General features: G+C 39.5%; 1 protein-coding gene across 7 annotated transcripts in view; it reads left to right on the forward strand.

Annotated features, from left to right (window-relative positions):
• tex2 (testis expressed 2) overlaps nt 1-23380 on the forward strand; it is a 58396-nt gene that overhangs the window by 31555 nt on the left and 3461 nt on the right. For 6 of the 7 annotated variants that reach the window (XM_082185195.1, XM_082185199.1, XM_082185198.1 and 3 more), the window contains exons 2-11: nt 3802-5329; nt 11520-11720; nt 12452-12767; nt 14361-14569; nt 15337-15480; nt 15564-15663; nt 18939-19059; nt 19563-19673; nt 20656-20865; nt 22929-23049. In XM_082185195.1, the coding sequence (XP_082041321.1) occupies nt 3827-5329; nt 11520-11720; nt 12452-12767; nt 14361-14569; nt 15337-15480; nt 15564-15663; nt 18939-19059; nt 19563-19673; nt 20656-20865; nt 22929-23049 (3036 nt within the window). In that variant the 5' untranslated portion in view covers nt 3802-3826. The remainder of the gene's footprint in view (nt 1-3801; nt 5330-11519; nt 11721-12451; nt 12768-14360; nt 14570-15336; nt 15481-15563; nt 15664-18938; nt 19060-19562; nt 19674-20655; nt 20866-22928; nt 23050-23380) is intronic. The other variant, XM_082185201.1, reaches the window with a different exon arrangement.

A 23380-nucleotide genomic window follows, 5' to 3' on the forward strand; every position in this document is an offset into this window, starting at 1 on the left:
ACCTGTAAGGCCTGTAATGAATGTGTGTCAAACCCTTACATTGTACTGACAACAATTGGTCATCTATTGGGATAGTTCACCCAAAAGTGAAAATTCTCTCATTGTCTTTCAAAATTTATATGACTTTCTTCAATGAACACATGCAAAAAAAAACAATAAATCTCGGCGAAATGTCAAAAACTTCTCCAAAATTTTATTATATTTCGATTGAATTGGTAAAAGCAAGTGCGCCGAACACAATGTTAGAGATCTTTTATGTTATAATGAGTAAAATATTCTTCCATGAACTAGGAATTTAATGAGAACCACTGAGCTGAACTGGCTTGGCTGGTTAAGGCTGTTTTTGTTTTTGTCACTATGGGTGATGAACATATTTGATGAGTGTATTATGTCTCTGTAAGTCCATGAGCGAAGGAGTTCACCCCAAAAAGCACACACATCCTTTGTGATGTCATCTATATGACCCCAGTGGGTTAATAGATGTCTTTTCTTCTGAAGCGAAACTAGAATTTCACGTCACTTTAAGTTTGTTGTCTGTAGTTTCCCACGAGATTTTGCGATTATGGACCCGAGACCCTCGAAGGGGAAAAAAATTAAATTTTAAAATGAAATGCTATCAATCTGGCGCACTTTGAGAGCATTTTGGGAGCTTCAACCTCTTTAGTGTCTGAATTTAGTTGAGTAAAAGAAAAAAAAAATGCATTTAGTGGACTTAAACCTCTTTTTAATGAGCGTTTATGCAGCAAAATGTATCAATTATGAAACAAATTCAATCAGCTGTAAAGCAGATCTACAGAACACAATTAATGTTATCATTCAGCTCAATTTATTCCAATGTTGGTTCAGTTTATTTCATTAACAATATCAATGTTTCAAAACTCAGTTATGAAACAAACTCAATTTAACAAAGTTAGAGAAGAAATTCATTTTATCATTTTATCAAATGTCATTATTCATTTTAGTTCAGTTCAATAAGTGTCGATTTTGCGAAGTTCATCAATTATGAAATAAATTCGATTAAGCAACTCTACAGAAGACGCGTCTCATTATCCAGCTCAACTCAGTCAGTTTAAGTTTTGTTTAATAATATTAAAATAATATTACTAAAGTCAAGTCACTTTAATTTATACAGCGCTTTTAATAGTACAGATTTTTTCAAAGCGGCTTTACAGTAATAGACCGTAAAATAATGCATTAAAGTTTGTTTCTGCTGTACAGCAGGGGCCTCATTTATAAACGTTGCGTACGCACAAAAGAAGGCGTACGCTGCTCTCTACGCAATAATTGGTATTTATAAAAAGCAAACTTGACGGGAAAATGTGCGGTCCTTCACGCAAGCTCTGACCCAGGCGTACGCACAAAAACGGGTGAAATGAGAAATGGCGACACCGTCGGCAGACGGAAGAAACACGTGAAAGTGTGTGAAACTTTAGACCGTTGTGTAAAAAAAATGACAATACTGCCTCTCATAAATAACATGAAGACTTTACAAAGCAAGTCTTACAATTAACAGCCTACACGAACACCCGTTTGATCGATCAAAGTGTAAAACAAACAAAATCAAACGAAAATTATAACAGAAATGCTAATTAACACATATTTGCAAAAAGAAAAGTGAAATATGTTCTGCAATAATATTGGCATGTTGTGCAATTCATCCTCATAAATAATATAGTAAACAGAACGAAATAATGTACAAAACTGATATTCTCGTCAATGTGTCCATCTGGCGGAGCAGATAGATGCAATTAGATAGATAGATAGATAGATAATTAGGGAGATATATAGATAGATAAATAGATAGATGTATTAATTGTCCACTGGGGAAAGTTGTTTTCATAGTAAAACATTTCTTCATCAGCTACGGAATCATGGTATTCATGCATATGCCTTTAGTTTGTTTTATTTTTGATAAAATAACGTATGACGTATGCCTCAACTCTGGCGATGCACTAGACGCTTTTTTGCCTCAACTTTGATGTCCGACCATTTCTTCTTTATTTCGGCCACGGTCGAGGTTGTGAGGCTGCAGCATTTACGCCGTCTGCAACCTTTTGCCACTCAAGTGCCTTATGCCCACACTGTGCCCTCCAAACAACATTTTACTCCTCTTTTCCACCTCGCCAACGATAACTTCTACTTCACATTGAGTGAAGTTACGTTTTTTTTTGATTTCCTCTCTGTGTTTGCCATGATTTCGCAATCAATGAATATTAACTTGTGGGCGTTTCACGGACTATTTATGGGCATCTACGGGCGTGACATGAAGCCGCAAAAGCTGCGCTACATTTAGAATTGATTGTGATTTATTAAGGGAAAACTGCGTAGGATGTGCGTGCGCACGGTTTTATAAATCCGAATATTTCTGTGCGTACGCACGTCCTATGTTTCATCCGTACGCCACTTCTGACGCAAATCCTACGCAAAGTTTTATAAATGAGGCCCCAGATCTAGAAGAAATAAAAAGACTAAATATTAATTGTCTAAATATTAAAATGACTAAATATTAAGTTGTCTTAAACCTCAGGCTTTTATTTTGGTGGGAAAACTGCATGGAGGCCTTTGTTTCTATGGCAACACGTTTAAATTTAGTGAAATGCTGTAAACTGGGTGAATATGAAATAGTTTCTCTTAAATTAAATCAAATGCAATTTTATTATGACACTAAGCCATATCGCAATTTAAATTGGAGTTCGGTTGACTGGTAATTGCCAAAGCAAATGCACCAAACACAATTTTAGAGATGTTTTATGTTGTTATTATAGCCCTATTCGGACGGTGATTGTTTCTCATGGGGGTCGTAAGGTACTTTCAACATTTAAAGGGGTTTATTCTGTGATTTTTTTTTTTACTTTTTTTTTTTTTTAACTTTTTTTTTATTGGCGTATGAATCCACATCTCTGAGTTTAAAAGAGGAAATCACTTAAAAATTCACTGTTTAAATCCTTTTCGATCACTGCCGAGCACCGTACATATAACTGATGAGCTTCACGTGATTTGCATGCATTTTAAAGATGTACACTTTTATTTATTTTTTTCAACTCTATTTGTATTAATTGTCCAAAAAACACACAAGAACAATACAGATACAGAACAACATTTTCCCAGCCCAACATATACAAAAACTTAACAAAAATAAAATCGAATGAATAAATAACAACTAAAGTCAATAAATAAAGATATGTTCAATTATTTGGATGTACACTTTTATTATTGAAATGCTGGAAAGTATTTGCACAAACAATATTTCATCACCGCTCCACCTCACCGAACAAAAAGAAGAGAAAAAAGCACGTAAACATTTGAAATGGGCCATTATTGTGACAGCAATATATATGATATTAATGCACAACTTTTAAAAATACAAACCAAAGCAGCTTTGTGTTCACCTCATGTAAATAAGAGGCTGCATTAACTTGTTTCCGCTAATTTCCATATTTTTAAAATGACGTCCTTTTAAGATAAAATGCAAGAATATAAGAACCATTTTGAATATACGTACACACGTCTAGCTTCCTATTTTTAAAACTGAGAATTAAATAATAAATAGAACATTATTTTCCGATTTATTACCAGTTTTAGTTCTTGTTTTCGCTTTCCTTCAGTGATTTTGCTTGTTAACAGCAGGTGTTCATCACTAATGCTCAATCATCAAATGTATTTGTACAGACGTCCACATGAGAAACAATTACTGTCCGAATAGGGCTTATGAGTGTAAAAATGTTCCAGGAAATGAATGGGAAGCACTGATGGATATGAAGAGTGTGTAACATTGAAGCGTTCTCTTCTCTGTGTCCACAGGCTGTGAGCTCTTTTGAGTGGTGCCATGACCAGTCAGGGTGATGACCATGAAGACAGACTAAACCCCCAAACATCATCATCATCTTCTTCTCGGCCCTCAGCAGCCCGTAAGCTGCAGGTCCAGCGCTCGCTCTCCCGGGACACCATCACCATACACTTCTCTGCCAAAGGACATGAGGAAGAGGAGGAGGAAGAGGACCTTTACAGGCTCGCGGCTTCCCCGTCAGGCCTTGAAAGCGAAGATCAAGGCGTAGTCACGGCTCAGGAGGCCAGCGAGGAGCTTCTCTCTGAAGGATTGGGAGTGGACGTGGTCACAGGACTGGCTTCGCAAACGCACAGTTCAGCGTTGGCGATCACGCACCCCTCCGTTAGCTTAGGTTCCTCGTCCACCTCTAGTCTTATTAGCTTCTCATGGCCTTCTGAACAAAGGTCGAGTGCACCAGTACCTTCCACGCATTCGGTTTCATCCACTTCATCCCCAGCTAAAGCTTCTGCTTTACCTTCGAAGCCGTTCCTAAGCCTAGTCAAGTCTCTTTCCACTGATGTGGAGGCACCCACTGGCCCCCCCCAATCGATAAGACACCGACATTTAATGAAAACCCTAGTTAAGTCTTTATCCACGGACACTGCTCGACCCGAACATGAGTCTTCCTCGACTCATCGCTCGCAGGATTCACGCCTCAATCTGCACCTCTTCAAGCCGTTCACCCAAACTCGTGTTCCCGCGGTCACCGGCGACTCCAAAACCGCTCCCTCTTCCCCGTTAACCTCTCCCGATAGCCGCTCCTTCTTTAAAGTTCAAGAGGTTGAGGCACGAATCGAAGACACGAAGCGGCGTCTATCCGAGGTCATGTACGAGCCTCTCCAGCTTCTCAGCAAGATAATCGGCGAGGAAACCGGTAGCACGACCGCGGGAGTCTCTTATCGATCCAGAAACCTTTCGTCCAGCGCATCTGAACTCTCGAATTTGTCCGCTCTCAACGGCCACTCGGAAAGCAACAACAACTACTGCATTAAAGAAGAGGAAGATGTGGACGGGGAAAGTCCTCTCGAGGGGGCGAGTGTTGACTTGCCTCTTCACAGGTCGCCATCTCTCGGATTAAACCGATGCGTCATGTCGGCTCTGGCTCGTCAGGAAGATGAAGAGTTCTGTGAGCTCTACCCTGAAGACTTCGAGCTTTGTAATGAGTTAGATGGGGAGGAACCTCACTCATCTCAAGCCCGACGAGGGAGTAGCGAGGAACCGACTGAAGGAGGCGAGGAGGACGAGGAGGAAGACGAGCCTCCAGGAGTTCCCCACAACAGATTGATTCTTCTGATAGCCATGGTTTACGGTTACTTTGTGCTGCCGCTGCCGGCCTACGTGTGTTGGGTGTTGACGGGAGTGGTGGCGGGGTTCATGCTGGCGATCCTGATGGTGTGGTTGTCGGCCAGGCGAAGGCCTTCGTGGGGTCGTAACAGCAACTGGAACAGAAGAGAGAACTGGAACCGGGTTCCTCTGGATATCACCGAACCTGCCATACACAAGGTGAGGCCCATTAAAGATCCTTCTGTTGCAGTGATGAAGAGCTGGAAGTGTACACTTCAGGATTCTTTGAGTAGAAAGCTTAAAAGAACAGCATTTATCTGAAATGGAATATTTTGCAACGTTATACATGTCTTCACTTTTAACTTTTGAACGGTAGTGTTTATGTGGCAAAAGCTTTCTATTTCAGATAAATGCTATTCTTTTGAACGTTCTATTCATCAAAGAATCCTGAAAACAGTTTTCAACATTGAAAATAATAATAATAAATGTTTCTTGAGCATCAAATCATCATATTAGAATGATTTCTGAAGGATCATGTGACACTGAAGACTGGAGTAATGATGCTGAAAATTCATCCAAAACAAGAATAAATTACATTTAAAAAAGTTTTTACATTTTAATAATATTTCACAATATTACAGTTTTTTTTTTATTGTATTTTTTTATAAAATAAATGCAGCCTTGGTGAGCAGAAGAGACTTATTTCGAAAACATAAAAAATCGTACCGATCGAAAACTTTTGATCTGGCAGGTTGCCAATATTTTTAATTCACTATGCATTTCACGTGTTCTTATTGAGTTATTTGTTCATACCAATTATATATAAGTGCCTCAACAAATGCTAATATAACCACACAAAAATGCAGAATAATAGCAATGAAGACAAAAAGAATATTTAGTCTATTATCTATAGTAGTCCCTAATACCCACGAGGAGTTCAAGTTGCTTGCTTTTTTTAGCTTACACACAGTTACTGTAAACTGAAACTTGATTCACTCGCTCTCTCGCATGCTGGGTCTCTCTCGCGGCGCATGATTTTATATATTTAGATGCAAAGACCAATATAGTGCAGTGTTATCTGTAGGGATGCACGATATATCGGTATCAGCCGATATCGGTTCTTTTTTAATGTTATCGGTGTCGGCCCGATAAGAACATTTGTCCGATATATTAAAGCCGATAAATAATGTGTTATTTCCGTCAGCTGAGACTCTTCAGATGCGCACTTTTCAACATGATGGTTTTGAATTGCTTGAAATATGATTGAAATCACTTTGAAAAGGAAAATATGTAAAATCCAACATGTGACATATCGGCTACATAAAATTATCATGAAAACATTATTATAATTGTGTGTTTGGGACATGGATTTAATGGTGGGACTTTTGTTTTTGTAATCAGGCTCTCAAAAATTATATAAAAATTTGGATTTAGATTTATCGGCCAATATATCGGTTATCGGCTTTCAAATATAAAGAATTATCGGTTATCGGTATCGGCCAAAATGTTCATATCAGTGCATCCCTAGTTATCAGATTACTCAAGACAGCACACATTCTGCCTCATAATTTATTTATGATTGTTGTTTTTTTGCTTCTATAAAAACAAAAGCATACTTGTGGTATGGTTTCCCTTTTATGTTCAGAATGTGGACAGAAGTTATTCCCTGAACAAATGAAATATCAAAATATTGGGTGGATTTGAGAGAGCCTAATGGTCCTTTCACACCAAGAATGATAACCATAACCATAAAGTTTTAACTCTAAGACTCGAGAATAGCGACAACTATAATGATAATGGCACAGAGGAATGAACCAACACTGCAAAACATTTTTTTTTTCTTGTTTCCAGTCCAAATATCAAACATTTCTTAAATCAAGATGCATTTACTCAAGTAGTAAAATGACATAAGATATTAAAGGGATAGTTCACTTTGAAATAAAATGTTGGTATGTTTTAGCTTACCTCAAGGGCATCCAAGATGTAGGTGTCTTTTTTTCCGCAGTAGTTTCAATTTTGATATTTTCAGGTCAAACCGTTCTTGTCTGTCAGTCAAATAATGCAGGTCTATGGTCACCACCTCAAAGAGCAAGCACAGAGTCCAAATTAAAACAATTCCACATCGTCCAAATTAAACAATTCCCCATCGTAAGTACACATTGATGGCCTAAGACACGAAACGAGCGGTTTGTGTGAGAAAACGAACAGTATTTATATCGTTGTTACCTCTTGAACACAGCACTGCAAACATTTATTTTTTTCTTGTTTCCAGTCCAAATATCAAACATTTCTTAAATCCAAATGATCTGAGGGCGCGGGCGGGTATAGATACACTAGATATCGCCTTGGCTACGGTTTCGTTCCAATGAACTGCAGTAGCCAAGGCGACATCTAGTGTATATATCTATACCAGCCCGCGGGTGGGTATAGATATATACACTAGATGTCGCCTTGGCTACGGTTTCGTTCCAATGAACTGCAGTAGCCAAGGCAATCTATCTATATCTATACCTGCCCGCGCCCTTACGATGGGGAATTGTTTAATTTGGACGATGTGGAATTGTTTTAATTTGGACTCTGTGCATGCTCTTTGAGGTGGTGACCATAGACCTGCATTATTTGACTGACAGACAAGAACGGTTTGACCTAAAAATATCAAAATTGAAACTACTGCGGAAAAAGACACCTAGGCCTACATCTTGGATGCTCTTGAGGTAAGCTAAAACATACCAACATTTTATTTCAAAGTGAACTATCCCTTTAAGTCTGGTTTTCTGGGGAAAGTGAGTTTTTGCTGAAAACAAGCAAAATTATCTGCCAGTGGGGTGAGAAAAATAATCTCGTTTCTGTTTAAGATATTTTTTTAATTCCCCCCGAAAACAGGACATAATATCTTATGTCATTTTACTTATCTAGTAAATGCATCTTGATTTAAGAATGTTTTGATATTTGGACTGGAAACCAGACAAAAATACTAAGTAAGAAAAGCATTTTTTGCAGTGAAATGTTTACAATAACGCATTTATTGAAACAACAGTATTTATATCTTGAAAGGGCATTAACTCTGTGCTTATATTGACATTCAAAGGACACCTTTGCAGATTTTCAACCAGCGTTGTATTGTTGCGATGTCTGTATTATAAGCTAAATGCCTCATCCAGTGGACTTTAGACAGTCATGAAAAGTTTTGTATGTTGCGTCATCCAGTGAACTTTAGACGAGTTTTGCATAAATAGACTGGGATTCCGGGATGGCAGTCGAGTCACCTTTATTTAAGCAGCTTTACAGAGATAACAGGGAAATAATGCAACAAAGTTTGTCTAGAAAGAAATAGTGTCACAATCCAGCTTAAGCAAGTTCAGTGATGGTTCATTTCTGTTCCTGACATTGTAATCATACAAAAGTTGCCCTTAAACCCCCCCCCCCCCCCCCCCCCCCTAAACGCCCTATTATAGCGTTCTTCTCAGTTAAGCTAATGATTTACATGGAAACTCATTTAAAATGTAGTCTACTTGTTTGCTTCCAATGATAATAGTGTAGGATAGGCACTAATCTGGCTGTAGTTTATTAATGCACCTTTTCACGACGATAAAGCGCTCTCATCGGCCACATGCCCTGATCCATGTTGTACTACACCTGCTAGGCGAGCATCGCATGTCTTTTTTATTCAATTATGTAATGAAATGGCAGCCCTTGGGGTTTGACAGTGGCATCAGGTCATGTTGGATGTTGCTGATGTTTCAATGCAGGAGAAAAAGTGTTTATTAACGGTATTAACTAGGCTGTCAGTATTAACTAGTTGACGATTTTGGCTCAATTAACTTATCCTGCACACGTTTAACTTCTGCTTGCCAGTTTGCGGAAGTTACCAGGGTTCGTACAAGGTGCTTAAAGTGCTTGAATTTGACTTTTTGAAACTTAAGTCCTGGAAAACCCTTGAAAACAGCCATATTTATGAAAAGGTACTTGAAAATTGCTTGAATTATTGAAAGACAATATATGTGAAATTAGTGTATTAAAGGGGTGGTATAATGCCCCTTTCACAAGATGTTAAAATAAGTCTCTGATATCTCCAGAGTGTGTGTGTGAAGTTTTAGCTCAAAATACCCCACAGAAATCTTTATATAGCATGTTAAAATTGTCACCTTTTGAGGGTGAGCAAAAACGCACCGTTTTTGTGTCTGTTCCTTTAAATGCAAATGATCTGCTGCTCCCGGCGCAGAGGGCGGAGCTTCAACAGCTTGCACTCGCACACTCGAGATGAACGTGCATGTTTCAATGCAGCACAATCCCTGAAAAAGGGTGTCTGATCCGCATATTTCATTTACAGTTGACGATTTTGGCTCAATTAACTTATCCTGCACACATTTACCTCAGGTGTTTAGTGTCGACAGCAGGGTCGTTCACCAGAGAAATGAACTCTAGAAGCATTTCATATATGCACTATATTAGCCTATTCATCATATTTACTTAACCTTAATTCGTTGGTTGGGTTTATTATATGCCAGACGATTAACGTTCGCTCTAGACAGGATGTCAAGTACTGACGTTAGAGTGTATTTATAATAAAAACGATCAAAGTCCATCCAACTTTAAAGTAAGTTATATTGACAGAACACAGGATAAACAGAGCGTTATCTCCTGCTGGTATAATAGTTAGTAGTAACAGAGTTACTGTAGTTACAGTAGTTGTGTAAGTATTGTTAGTATGTCGTTCTCAGTGTGAATGAGCCTTAAACTTCAATCACAAACAAACAAGGGAAAATTCGGTGGTGGTATTTGTGTTTTCAGGTGAAGCGCTAATGATTTGAGTCTTAAACTGGCGGATTGAGCTGAAGAGAATGTGTCCTGGGTAATATTAACACTACTGTCTGTCTGCCTATCCTTCAGTTAACAAAGCCAGCACAGCTCCAGCTCATATTTATTTATTTAACAGAGCTGAGATTAATTTAGTTCAAGTGATGCTTTTCTGTGGTATTTTTCTCCGTTTTGTTTCACCATATTATGGTCTGGTGGTTTTCATACGAGCTATCAAATAATCCTTTATTTAGATTTTTCAGTTAAAGTGTTTAATACAAAAAATGTCCAAAACTGAACACAACCATATAACTTTCTCTGAGAAAAATGAATTGCTTATAATTTATATTTGGCAAAAATGGATTTCAAATGGATTTTTTTTTGTGTGTATTCGAAACCACTCCTTGCATTGTTGTTTTCTGCAATGTTTTTGTGTGTTGATTGTCCACTTGATATGTTTAATGTCTCAGGAGGTGGAAGCTTGGGTGTTCTTAGTCCCGGAATTACAGGTGTTCTCCATCGCTTTTAGCTCAATTCTCGAATTATTTTATTTATTTATTTTCAAATTTTTTCTTGTTTACATCAGATTTGATTTTCTTGAATAATTGTACTTACTCTTTTGCACACATGTGCCAAAACACATGCAATTTGCACAGTGACTAAACACACATGGCTTGTTGATCAAAACTGACGAGTAGATTCTCAGTGAAACTGTCAAACTCTTCACAACTTCTAAACATTCTTTCATCGTATGCAAAATCATGCATTTAGTGATCAAAATCTGTCAGACATTCATTTATATTCCATAAATATCTGACATGGTATGCTTGTAATGTCAACAGAAAAAGTAGAAAAAACACGAAATTTGTATCTAACAAGTATTTCCATGGTGAAAAGCATCTACCCGTTTAGACCAGTGTGACAACACCACTTTATTTTGGTGGCATTGGCCAGTTTACTGACACGATAACTAGTTTTTGAAGCATTAATTAAATGTTCTGGGGTCATAGACAGTGTTGGGGGAAGTTACTTTGAAAAGTAATGCATTACAATATTGCGCTACTTAGTTACTTTTTTTAGAAAAGTAATGCGTTACGTTACTTTTACGTTGTTTTTTCCACCTGTTTTTTTTTATAACAAAAAAAGTTATATTTTTGGGCAAATGAAAAGACCCTTTCACACCAAAAGTGAAATAATAAGCAGAAGAAAAAGATGCTTACTTTGCCAATAAAAACAAAACAAGCTATTGTCATGTTTGCTTATGGTTTAACTAAATCAGCGGAGGTCAGAAGCAAGTACATTGCACAATAAAGTGAGATTAAATGCATAGGCCTATGTTTTATTGAACATGTTTAGTTATTGGAGGTTTGCATTGTATTCTGATTCTGCATTTCACTGATTTTATTCATTTTGATGAATATTGAATCTTGAAATTTTGAAAAAGTAATCTGATTACATACCTCAAGTTACTTGTAATGAATTACACACAGCAATGGTCATAGTTGTGATGTTCCAGCAAACCGTTGTGACACTTGAGCTTACAGTTTAGAGAATGGTAAGACCATTATTGCGGGAGTTGCCCGTTTGTTTAGTTGTGTGTGTTTGTCCTCAGGGTTGGATGAACGAGATCTACAGCTACGACCCGGAGACGTATCACGCCACGCTCACACACTCGGTGTATGTGCGTCTGGAGGGCTCAGTCCTGCGCCTGTCCAAACCCAACCGCAACGTCCCGCGCCGGGCCACCTTCAGCGAGCTCAAGCCCGACGTCTCCTACGTCAGCCAGAAGATCTACGATCTCACCAACAGTAAGGTGGGTCCGTCTGCCTGTGTGATGGGAACCTCTTAGACCTGAGTGTTAAATGTCTGCAGTGAATTCAGCCCAGAGCTTATAATGTTCAGGCTAAAGTTTAAGTTTAACTTTCATTGATGGAATGTGTTTTCCGTGCATCTAATGCAGCCTCTGATGCAGCATTTCTGTGGAACCTTGTTTCCGCCTCAGAAAGAAAAAGAAAAAAGGTAATTGCGACTTTTTATCTCACAATTCTGACTTTCTTTTTCTCTCATAATTTGCGAGTTTACATCTCGCAATTCTGAATTGTGATTCGCAATTGTGTGTTATAAAGTCAGAATTGCATGATATAAAGTCTCAATTGTGTGTTAAAGTCAGAATTGTGTTAAAGTCACAATTGCATGTTATAAAGTCAGAATTGCATGATATATAGTCGCAATTGTGTGATAGTCAGAATTTCGTGATGTAAAGTCGCAATTGCGTGTTATAAAGACAGAATTGCATGATATATAGTCGCAATTGTGTGATAGTCAGAATTTTGTGATATAAAGTCACAATTGCGTGATATAAAGTCGCAATTATCTTTTAAAATGTTATATTCTGTGGCGGAAACCAGCTTCCATAGCATTTCACTAAAAACATTGTTCTTTTGCCAAAACAAAACTGCTTAACCCCTTTAAATACATACTATTAATGTTATATTTCCATACCATATAACAAATGAAGGTTCAGTCTGAGTTGTGGTATTGCAGATCTACCTGGTGCCCCAGAGCCTGGCCAGGAAAAGGGTGTGGAATAAGAAGTACCCTATCTGCATTGAGCTGGCCAAGCAGGACGACTTCATGGCCAAAGCTCAGGGAGAGAAGAGCGAGGTGTTGGAGGAGAAGACCCCTGTCCTCGGAGAGAAGCCCGAAAGCGTTACCGAGGAGCAGCCTAGGAGAGCGCACACACAACCTGTGCTGTACCTGTTCGGGAGGACCGGAAGAGACAAGGAGGAATGGTTCAGAAGGATGCTGTTTGCTTCCAAACTGAAATACGAAGCCAAGAAGCCCTCAGGCCTGCCTACAAGTAAGATGAAGTTCATATTTATAATGCTGCTTGACTCAGATCAGGAGTTCAGTGTGTAGAATTCAGAAGCTTGTTATTAGCGACACCGGTGGCCGTTAAGTGACCTGCAGCTGAGACTCACACTCGTAACTGCACACGTAACAAACAAGAGACGGACCGTGATTCAGCGCCCTGATATACTCACGGCGGAGTTCTTTCGTTCTTTGCTTAGAAGTAAAAGTTAAGTGTTATGTGCTTTAAGACAAACCAAATTCATAAGTCGACACCATTGCTTGAACCAAAGACAGTCTCAAAAACACGGTTTGAAATCGCTGGTGTTTCTGACGTCACAAACTACCTTGTAATCAATCAGATTAACGTGTGATCGTCAACGAGTGGCTCTCTGAGCTGAGTGAGTGGAGGCGGGGCTCATTTGCATATTCATAACACCACGCATACTATAAATGAGGCGAGGGTGTCGAGTTACAATCAAGCTATTTTAAGGCATGAAGAATTTTTAATTCTTTTAAATATGAAACTATGGACTATATAGATCTGGCAAATGTGAGACTATAGTTCGAATTAATCCCTTTTCTTTGCATGACACATTGACAGAATGGCTCTTTCGGTATTATCCTGAATTTAGGGCGGCACGATGTATCGTTTTAGCATCGATATTGCGTTGTGCGCATCCGCAATACATGTTCTTTCTCTGCTTTTGAGCTTGAATGGACATTTGCGCAAAATCAAGTCAAAATGCCCGTCTCAGCGAGTTTCCTCGTAAACGCAGTCTGTTATGTGTCGTAAACAAGAAAACACATGCGTAACATTATTTTGGATCGGTGCATTCATCTTAAAGTGACAGCAGCCTAATAAACCCGCCGCTTTCTGTGTCCCCAATGTTAATCAAAGAAATAAATAAAGCTACAAAAGTGAGTTTCTCTTTGTCTTGTGCTGTTTCTCGTGAGTCCTCGTGATATATTAAATACAGCGTATTGCGCAGAATCTGCTCATATCTGGCTTACTTGAACACACACGTCACTTCGCAACAAATAACGGCATGCTTGTTCATTTGCATTGAAGCAATAGTGAAGATTAAAAAGCATTTGGTGAACAAAAAAGACATTGTTATTTTCCAAAGTCCTACATGTGTTTGGTGTTCTCTGTACTGTATTGATCTGTCCATCTAAAACACATTTATGGTGAAAAGGATGGAAGAGGAAGAGAGGAGATGCTGGATGACAGGATTTAGTTTGAATAAGAAATGAATGTAGGCTATGAAATCCAAATTGTGTGTGTATATGTGTATATATCGACATAATACCCCCGCACCCTTTTTTTTTTTTTTGGCTAGTTGAAGTTCTGAATGGCCGGTACATTAAAAATTTTGTAGCCAAATTGGCCGGTGAGTGAAAAAGTTAATTTCAAACCCTGTTTGTGTGTGTAAAGAGTGTGTAGCATTATGTCGATGATCTCCCTCTCCCTCTCCCTCTCCCTCTCCCTCTCCCTCTCCCTCTCCCTCTCCCTCTCCCTCTCCCTCTCCCTCTCCCTCTCCCTCTCCCTCTCCCTCTCCCTCTCCTCTCCCTCTCCCTCTCCCTCTCCCTCTCTCTCTAGGCGGTCTGTCTCAGAGCCGCAGCAGCAGTCGTGGCAGTCTGGATGAAGTGCTTCAGTCCAATCCCAGGCAAAAAGACCTCGGTGCCAGTGTCAAACAGAAGGTTCTGGAGTACAACGTCTACATGGCCAAATACGTGAGCCAGTCCCCCGGCAGCCCGGCCGCAAGCCCTGTGCAGAGCGCTGGGAACAGCCCGGGAACTGTTAAAAAGGTCCACTAATCAGAAAGCATCTTACATTTAAAAACAAACATCAAATAAACCAACTCAACCTAATGGTGTCGAGTTGGTTTAGGGGCTGTTTACACGACACTTAAAAACGTACAACTTTTTATGCGCTTTGGGCGTTCGTTTACACGATAACTGCGTTTTGGGCGCCTGAAAACGGCTTTTGTAAACGGTCTCCGTGTAAACAATAAAATCGTGAATCTCTGAAGACGATGATGTCATGCTCATGCGTATTACGTGTTCAGTCTATAGTGTTACCATCGCCATCTACTGGCCTGGCAGCAGAATACAGCGTTTTGGGCCGTTTTCATAGATCATAGACAGGATGTCATAGATGTGAACGGGGATCGTTTTGACAATGGTGTCGTCTGTACGCGGAAAACTCAAAGGAAAAACTTCTCCGTTTCAAGCATATCGTTGTCGTGTAAACGTACCCTGAGTTGTAATGGTGTACCATTGGATAAGACATTGGACATTTCTATAACCTGTAATCAAACAAATCGAATTCCATATTTCCAAACCGTATTCTATGGCACATGCTTGTTGTTTGTTACATTTACTGGAAACAGCGCATTGTGCTTAGCCATGCTAACACCTAGCCTCTTGTGGCGTATTTTGGTGAACCACTTGGGGATCTTTTAGAAATATCACACACAGTTAAGAGTGCAGAGCTTCCTCAGTGCTCTCCTGTAGTCTGTGATGCTACTTTAGTGTCTTCCAGTGAAGTATGTCCTGTTGTGTTTGTCTCGTAGTTTCCAGAGAGTCGTGAGCAGGAGGCCGAGTCCGAGGCCTGGGTCAATGCTCTTCTGGGTCGCATTTTCTGGGACTTTCTTGGAGAGAAGTACTGGGCAGACGTGGTGTCCAAGAAGATCCAGAAGAAGCTGAGCAAGATCAGGGTGAGTCCTGATAGGTGTGCATCTCAGCCCAGACCGTCTGACTGCGTGTTTCACACAGTAACTCAGTGTAATGTTTATTACAGCTCCCGTACTTCATGAATGAGCTGACCCTCACTGAGCTGGACATGGGAATATCCATTCCCAAGATCCTCAGCTCCTCCAAACCATCTGTAGATCACAGAGGTAAGGCCTGCTCTGGACTCCTGAGTTAATATTAGATTAGATTATGACATTTACACCCGCCAAATAGAATATTGATGAATAAAGATGAATATTGCTGGTGTTGCAGGCTGGAATCCGCATATTGAGCATAATTTTACTCATCCTGCAGATTTTGTGCTCACACACCCAAAGTGCGGCACATAAAGACAAGTATATTGGTGATATAAAACAGAATAATGGATCTGTGCATCGGGTCTTAAAGTGACAGCAGCCTAATAAACCAGCTGCCAAATTATGAGATGATATTAAAAATATATGGCAGTTTTTGCCCTATGGTATTGATGCCAAAACACTTTTATAATATACTGATCCAGCGCCTTTAAGAGCACGTAGCAGTAATCAGCATGCACTGCTCTTTTTGTCCATGATTTATAACTTTTTCTTCAACCACCAGAACACTCTCACTCACATTTATGCATTTGGGCAGACGCTTTTAACCAACGCGTGCATTGCATGTAAGGTTTACATTTCCTCAGTTCCGTCCTTCGGATGAGACGTAAAACCGAGGTCCTGACTCTCTGTGGTCATTAAAAATCCCAGGATGTCTTTCGAAAGAGTAGGGGTGTAACCCCGGCATCCTGGCCAAATTTGCCCAGTGGCCTCTGTCCATCATGGCCTCCTAATCATCCCCATATACTGATTGGCTTCATCACTGTCTCCTCTCCACCAGTAAGCTGGTGTGTGGTGGGCGTTCTGGCGCAATATGGCTGCCGTCGCATCATCCAAGTGGATGCTGCACATTGGTGGTGGTTGAGGAGATTCCCCCCTTCTATGTAAAGCGCTTTGAGTGCCGAGAAAAGCGCTATATAAATGTAATGAATTATTATTATTATTATTATTATTATTCATGCAACCCATGACCTCTGTGTTGCTCTGCTAGTGCTAAAACAGCTGAGGAAAGTGTTTTAAACAACCTTTATGTGTTAGGGTTATGTTTGGGTAATATTAGTATATGTTTGTATTTTTAAATCTTATCTTAAGTCGCATTTATTCACTCTGCCTTTAACAATCCATAGTTTGTCATCCTGGGTTTCTCTTTTATTCTATTGATTGCTTAATACTTATTTTGGCTTGTTTGGTATATGTATATTCTTTGTAAAGCACTTTGATCAACTTTTGGTCGTGCTCTAGAAATGATTAAGTATTGAACCAGAGCAACTTACCTGGGCCCATAGCAAGAGCCATTGGTTACATTTTCATACATTTTATTTGAAGTTTGGTTCTTTCAGCAGTGTCCTGTGATCTTTTAATGTCTATACATACTCAAATCTTTTACCAAAACCAGTAGAGATGTGGTTTTGCACAGCTCTAGAATAAAGTTATTGTCCAGCTAAAGTTAGTTTTGATTGATTCACTTCCGTCGCAAAGATCATTAGTTATTAACTTAGAGGCCGACACCGTTCTAACAGAAAACTGAAAACGTTTAATGTGTTCTGGCCGTTCATCCGCACAACAACAGTGTTTGGGGCTCGAGAACTCAAACCTGGAAACAGGGTCCAATGTCCAAGTGTTATCTCTACGTAAACTTCAAAAACGTGAACCTGTGAGAACGCTGATGGCGTGCACATGTGTATTACGTGTTTAGTCTATAGATATGAGCGTTTGAATCTATATGTGCGCCGGCGTGTAGTCTTTCTTTACAAATTGACCTCCCCAAATTACTGGTCAGGCATTAAAAATTCATAATACAGAATTGTTTTGTGTGTGTCTGCCTATAACGCACTGTGCCGATGCAGTTACTGCTGCGGTGGATGTGTGTGTGATTTGGTGAAAGACCAGACCCCTGCCAGCTTGTTAAACTTCTCGTTCGTCATCTTAGGAAGCGGCCCGCTGGGTTTGGGGGATCAGTGTGTGTCTGAGCCAATCAAGAGAGGAGCAAACTCCAGCGCTGACCTTTCACTCGCTCAGGAGGAGATCCAGGGGGTTCACTAGCGACTCCTGCATCGGTTTAATCAGTGTGTGCTCATGCTGGGTGTAGGGTTCAGCCAGATTCATTTGGGGGATGATGTTTGAATCGGGGAAATGTCAGGGAAAGTAATGCTGTGCATGTTTTTCAGGGGTCAACATGCGAATTTATACAGGCAACTGGTGGCTCGTTGTGTCAGAATAGTTCAGAATCAAAGTAGTCGTGCTTTGTGGGCTAGTGAAACTTAATGGATGCAATTGTGGAGAGGCTAGCGATAACAAGTTAGCATTAAAAGCATGAGATCTCCAAAGACATGCCTCCTAATAAACACATGCAAAGCGTCATGAGAAACTGCGTTTAACCATACCTCATGTCTCAAAGCACATAACATTACAGTAATAATGAACGTAAACCACTTGTAGAGCTGTAGTTGCACCACATGACTGCTGCAGGTTCATTTCAGCGTTGATGGTGTTGATATAGAAACGCATAAATCCGAGTCTGAGGACGTGTGCAGCTCTGGGTTGATCGTAATTACGGTTACGACATGGCGTGAACGCAGAATAAGAATGTTGAAGAAAGCTCATTAGCCAATTTCTCCATCACCCTTCAAATTGCGCAAATCGAAATGGCGAATTGAAAATACGGCAAACGGAAACACGTCAATTTTGCAAAAACTCCCATATCAAAAAAAAAGGTTTTTTTTCATGAGGTGCTTTTTCAGGCAATTGGAAACAGGAATATTTCGCAAAACTGCAATGGAAACAGTTTTTTCTGCATTTACAGTCACCAGAAACTCCTCATATGAGCCTCTCACAAGTTTAAGGGTCTTTCCTCTCCATTAATGCTTGAATAACACTCCTACGACTCCTCCATTAACAATAATGGCTAGTGCGGTGACTGAGATATACATCGACCAACATCCGTCGCCATGATTATGGCGAGAGGAAAGAATGTCGCTTTAGTCATATAACATCGTTTAATGGAAACGCCGTAATTTCGCAATAGTTTTTTTTTATCAACGTTCGATGGCTATCCGGACGTGAAGAGTTTCACCCAGTACAACAAAAAGTGTTTATAAAGCGAGCTGCCTACCCTACCTTTAATGATCAAAGGATAAATAATAATATACATGATACAGTACAGTAATATTTAGAGGATATTGATTCCAAACGTGTAATCACAATCCAGAAGACAGGACAGAATAATGGATTGTTCTCCGGGGAGAGTTTTGTGTTTTGTTTCATGACAAGTTATATTGCAGATGACTCCATTTTGTTTTATTGTTTAATTCAGTGACATTCATTTTGAAAGTGTCTCCTTTTCGCAGGCCTTTGGTTTGACCTGGAGATCTCGTACAACGGTTCCTTTCTTATGACTCTGGAAACCAAGATGAACCTGACCCGACTGGGAAAGGAGGGAGAAAGCTTAGGAGAACAGGGGAAAGAAGGGTAAGAGAGTTTCAGAAGACCCAAAGTTCCTCGTCACTTGTTCTAAAATATCTAGGCTTCTTCTTTTATTTATTTTTCTGTGCTCTTTTGATGGGTTATTTTTTCTGTTGGATGTATTTATCATTTCCTCTTTTTGCTGTTTCCGCTGGACTCATTTCTTTGTGGATGTGATCTCTTAATGGTGAGTTGAATCAGGGCTTTTCCGAAGTCTCTCATTATGTTGTACATGTTTCTCCCTGCTTTCCTCCACATCCGCTGTTTTCTGCATGTGCTCACAGAAGCTCTTTTCCAAACCCTTTATGTCTGAAACACTCAAATGATGGCTAAAAGTGTTACAGGGTTCGGAACAGACCTTTCATTTTTATGGAGAATAATTTTTTTAATTTTTTTTACTGTGTATTTTAGGTGTGTTGCAAGAGCTTTGCTCATCCCCTTGCTCTCAGAAAGCCAGTTATCATGGACATATGGCGCTTAAGCTCTTGTCTGTTTGTGTGATGCTCTAGACCCAGACCACGCGCTTACTTCTTGGCCGACAGCGATGAAGAGTCATCGAGCGCGGGATCCTCTGATGAGGAAGACACTGCCGAAGTGCCTGAGATCACAGGAGTGGAAGGGTGAGATTGAGAAACTTTTACGTTTTCTTTCTGTGTTTAATTCAGGATGTGTTTATTAGCAGTTCGGTCTGTGGGTCAACGTTTCGGGCAACCAAATAATCGGATTGACGGCTCAATCGGACTCAAAAGCCTTCATGTAAACACCTTCATCGATCCGACTGAGCTCGATCCCAATTAAATATCAATCGGGTTGAAAGGGTTGGTTTATTCCTTTTCTAATCCGATCGAGAGAACATATAAACACTTGATCGGATTGGTGAGTTGAATCAGGGCTTTTCCGAAGTCTCTCATTATGTTGTACATGTTTCTCCCTGCTTTCCTCCACATCCGCTGTTTTCTGCATGTGCTCACAGAAGCTCTGTGCATGTGCAATGACGTAGAAATAGCGTAATGACGTGTGAGGAACGAGCTGTTCTTCCTGTTGAATAAAGTGTCATATAATATAAACGAGTGTCCCATCACTCTATAATTCTGGGTCTGTGAAGTAAAAACCAATCCTTGTTTCAGACTCTCATCCACAGACGACTGGTTTTGGGCATTTTTACTGCGTGATGAATATTAGCAGCGGCACAACGGTTCATACGCTCATAGTCTCCAAATTATGACCAGAAATGGATAAATATTAAGTCTGCCGTTTAAAACAAATAAAGGACCAATGTATGAGAATAGTTATTATTATTTATGATTTGTTATAATGTTTAGATTCATCAATCGGAATGAATTCGGTCCGATTGAAACAAAAGTTGTGCATGTAAACGTAGCCAAAGATGGGCGAATGTTTTAAGTCAACCCTGAATCCAGTTTTTATCTAAAGCAATTGTTTTTAATCCTTATATAGGTTTTTAAATTGTTCTTTTATAGTATTTCAACTCTTGTTACCATGAAAATACCCAAGGGACACTGGCATGGCATTAAAACACCAACCAGCCCGTGAAAGATGGCCACATACACACACCTGTAGAAATAACTATTTTCTTCACAGTTATGTTGGCGGACACCGATCCAGCAAAATCATGCGCTTTGTGGACAAGATCGCCAAGTCCAAGTATTTCCAGAAAGCCACGGAGACGGAGTTCATCAAGAAGAAGATGGAGGAGGTGTCCAACACCCCGCTGGTGCTGACGGTGGAGGTTCAGGAGTGCCAGGGAACACTCGCTGTCAACATCCCACCGCCGCCCACAGACCGGATCTGGTACTCTGCATTCATTCATATCCTATACACACGTGTGTGTGTGTGTGTGTGTGTGTGTGTGTGTGTGTATATGCACAGACTCAGGGTTCATACAGACACTGTAAACTGAAATTCCAGGACATGAAATTTACGTACTTTTCAAGCTCTACTTTTTTGGTTTTCAAGGACTACAAGCAGAGATCTCACTTATCAAACAATATCTTTATTATCTTTCAAAGTCTAATAAATGGATAAATAAAAATAAACTAATAAAACAGAATGGTACACATAAAGTGCAGCAGATGCAATGACTGACTTTAACCTTTGAAAGGACACTATGACAAAGATTTCGCTTATTCAAACTGATTTTTTTTTTCTCATGAATATATGATTGACATTAAGAATGAAAGCTGTATCACATTCTTGTTATATACATATTTATGAGCAATATCACACTCATAGCCATGCGAAATGGCTCTATATCAGACGGGTTGCAGCAGAAACTGTGTGAAAAAGATTATTTTATCAATAAAATTATAAATGGTGTTTTGATATGTACTTTTTCAAGTACCTTTTCATAAATATGGCTGTTTTCAAGTGTTTTCCAGGACTTGAATTTCAAAAAGTCAAATTCAAGCGCTTTAAGCACCTTGTACGGACCCTGCAGAATTATAGTGAGATAGTAGCTGTGTCCGAAAGCTTACCGATTCTGCCTTCCAGGACACATTTCAAGGCACAATGTTAGTTTCAGTTCCTGTCTACTGGGAAACCTTCATCTGATCGATTTTTGAAGGCAGCATAGATGTATCCAGGGTTTGAAATTAACTTTTTTTTTACTCACCAGCCACTACTAAATTAGGTTACCGGCCATTCAGAACTTCTACTAGAAAAAAAAAAAAAGTCTGTTGATGTCATTTCCAGTGAGTAATGTAATATTAGCTTGGTTCTCACTGAAGCTCTGTTTGTGCTGTAGATCATTGAACGGTTACACTGCTGCGTCAGAAGTTACGCTAACTCAGTGTCGTAAGATACCTTCATGCATTTCCTATTTCCTGATAAGGCAGCGAGGCAACAAATCTGTGTTTTCTAATGCCTCTGTGCATCATAAATGCTGCTATCATGCCCTCTGCTGGTCATAATTCAGCACACGTGGCAAGATATTTCATGCCTCGGTTCAAAGATTGGATTTAAAATTACTTTTAAAGATTTCATTGCATGGGTGAAGCTCACGAAACCCATCAAAAAAGTAAAAATGTTGCCAAAAATCAACAGTAAGAATTAAGGAATTATATTTTACTCGGATATAATGGGCTATCAAGTACAATCTGTATTGCAAAAAAGCGCTATATAAATAAAGGTGACTAAGACTTATTTCTGAGAGTTAAAGGGCAAGTTCATCCAAAAAGGAAAAATGTGTCATTATTTACTCCCCTTCATGTTGTTCCAAACCCGTAAGACTTTCATTCATCTTCCAAACACAATTTAATGAACTCTGAGAGATTTCCGTCCCTCCATTGACAGACTAAGCAACTACCACTTCAACGCTTCAAATAGTTCATAAAGAGATCGTAAAACGAATCCATATCAATCAAGCGGTGTAGTCCACATTTTCTAAAGAGACTCGATCGCTTTTAATGATTAACAGATTGAATTTAGGCTTTTATTCACATATGTTAATGATTTTAATGATGTTTGTTCTCATGTGTCAAGCAGGTTTCGGTTGAGCTTCGGTTTATGTTTGCTGATCAATGTTTAAATGTGAATAAAAGCCTAAATTAAATCAAGCGGTTTAGTCCACAGTTTCTGAAGAGACTCGATTCATTTGGATTAGTTTTACGATCTCTTTATGGACTTTTTGAAGTGGTAGTTGCTTAGTCTGTCAATGGAGGGACAGAAATCTCTCAGGTTTCATTAAAAACATCTTCATTTGTGTTCCCAAGTCTTACGGGTTTGGAACGACAAGAGGGTAATTGACCATTATTTAAATTTTGGGGTGACCAACCCTTAAACCAGTGCAGTAAAATAAATGCAGGTAATGGTAATATGTGGACATGTGCTGATGTGTGTGTTTGTGTTTATTTCAGGTACGGTTTCAGAAAGCCTCCTCGTCTGGAACTGAAAGCTCGGCCTAAACTGGGCGAGAGAGAGGTCACTTTTGCTCATGTGACAGACTGGATAGAAAAAAAACTAGATCAGGAGTTTCAGGTAAATTGGTTGGTCTTCTCAAAGGTGTTGTAGGACTATAAGGATTGCCATTGGTTCTCTAAACACATTTTCCCTGAACGTTTGAGTTAGAATAGTTTATAAGAGCACAATTATACGCATAACGATGCTGTAAAAGCGGACTGTGATGATGTTCAATCTCCTCGACAGCCTCTGTCGTCACATTTAGACACTTATTAGCAATCGCCTTTATCAAGACGCGTAACAGCTTAAAACAACATGAGTAGGGAACACTAATGTGTTTTAATGTCGTAGAATAAAACGTGAAAGTGTCTTGAGCTTGTCCACCACAGACTTTATTTAACCCATACAA

The sequence above is a fragment of the Leuciscus leuciscus genome (genome assembly GCF_965113295.1).
Source record: "Leuciscus leuciscus genome assembly, chromosome: 1".
In the NCBI taxonomy this organism is placed as follows: Eukaryota; Metazoa; Chordata; class Actinopteri; order Cypriniformes; family Leuciscidae; genus Leuciscus; species Leuciscus leuciscus.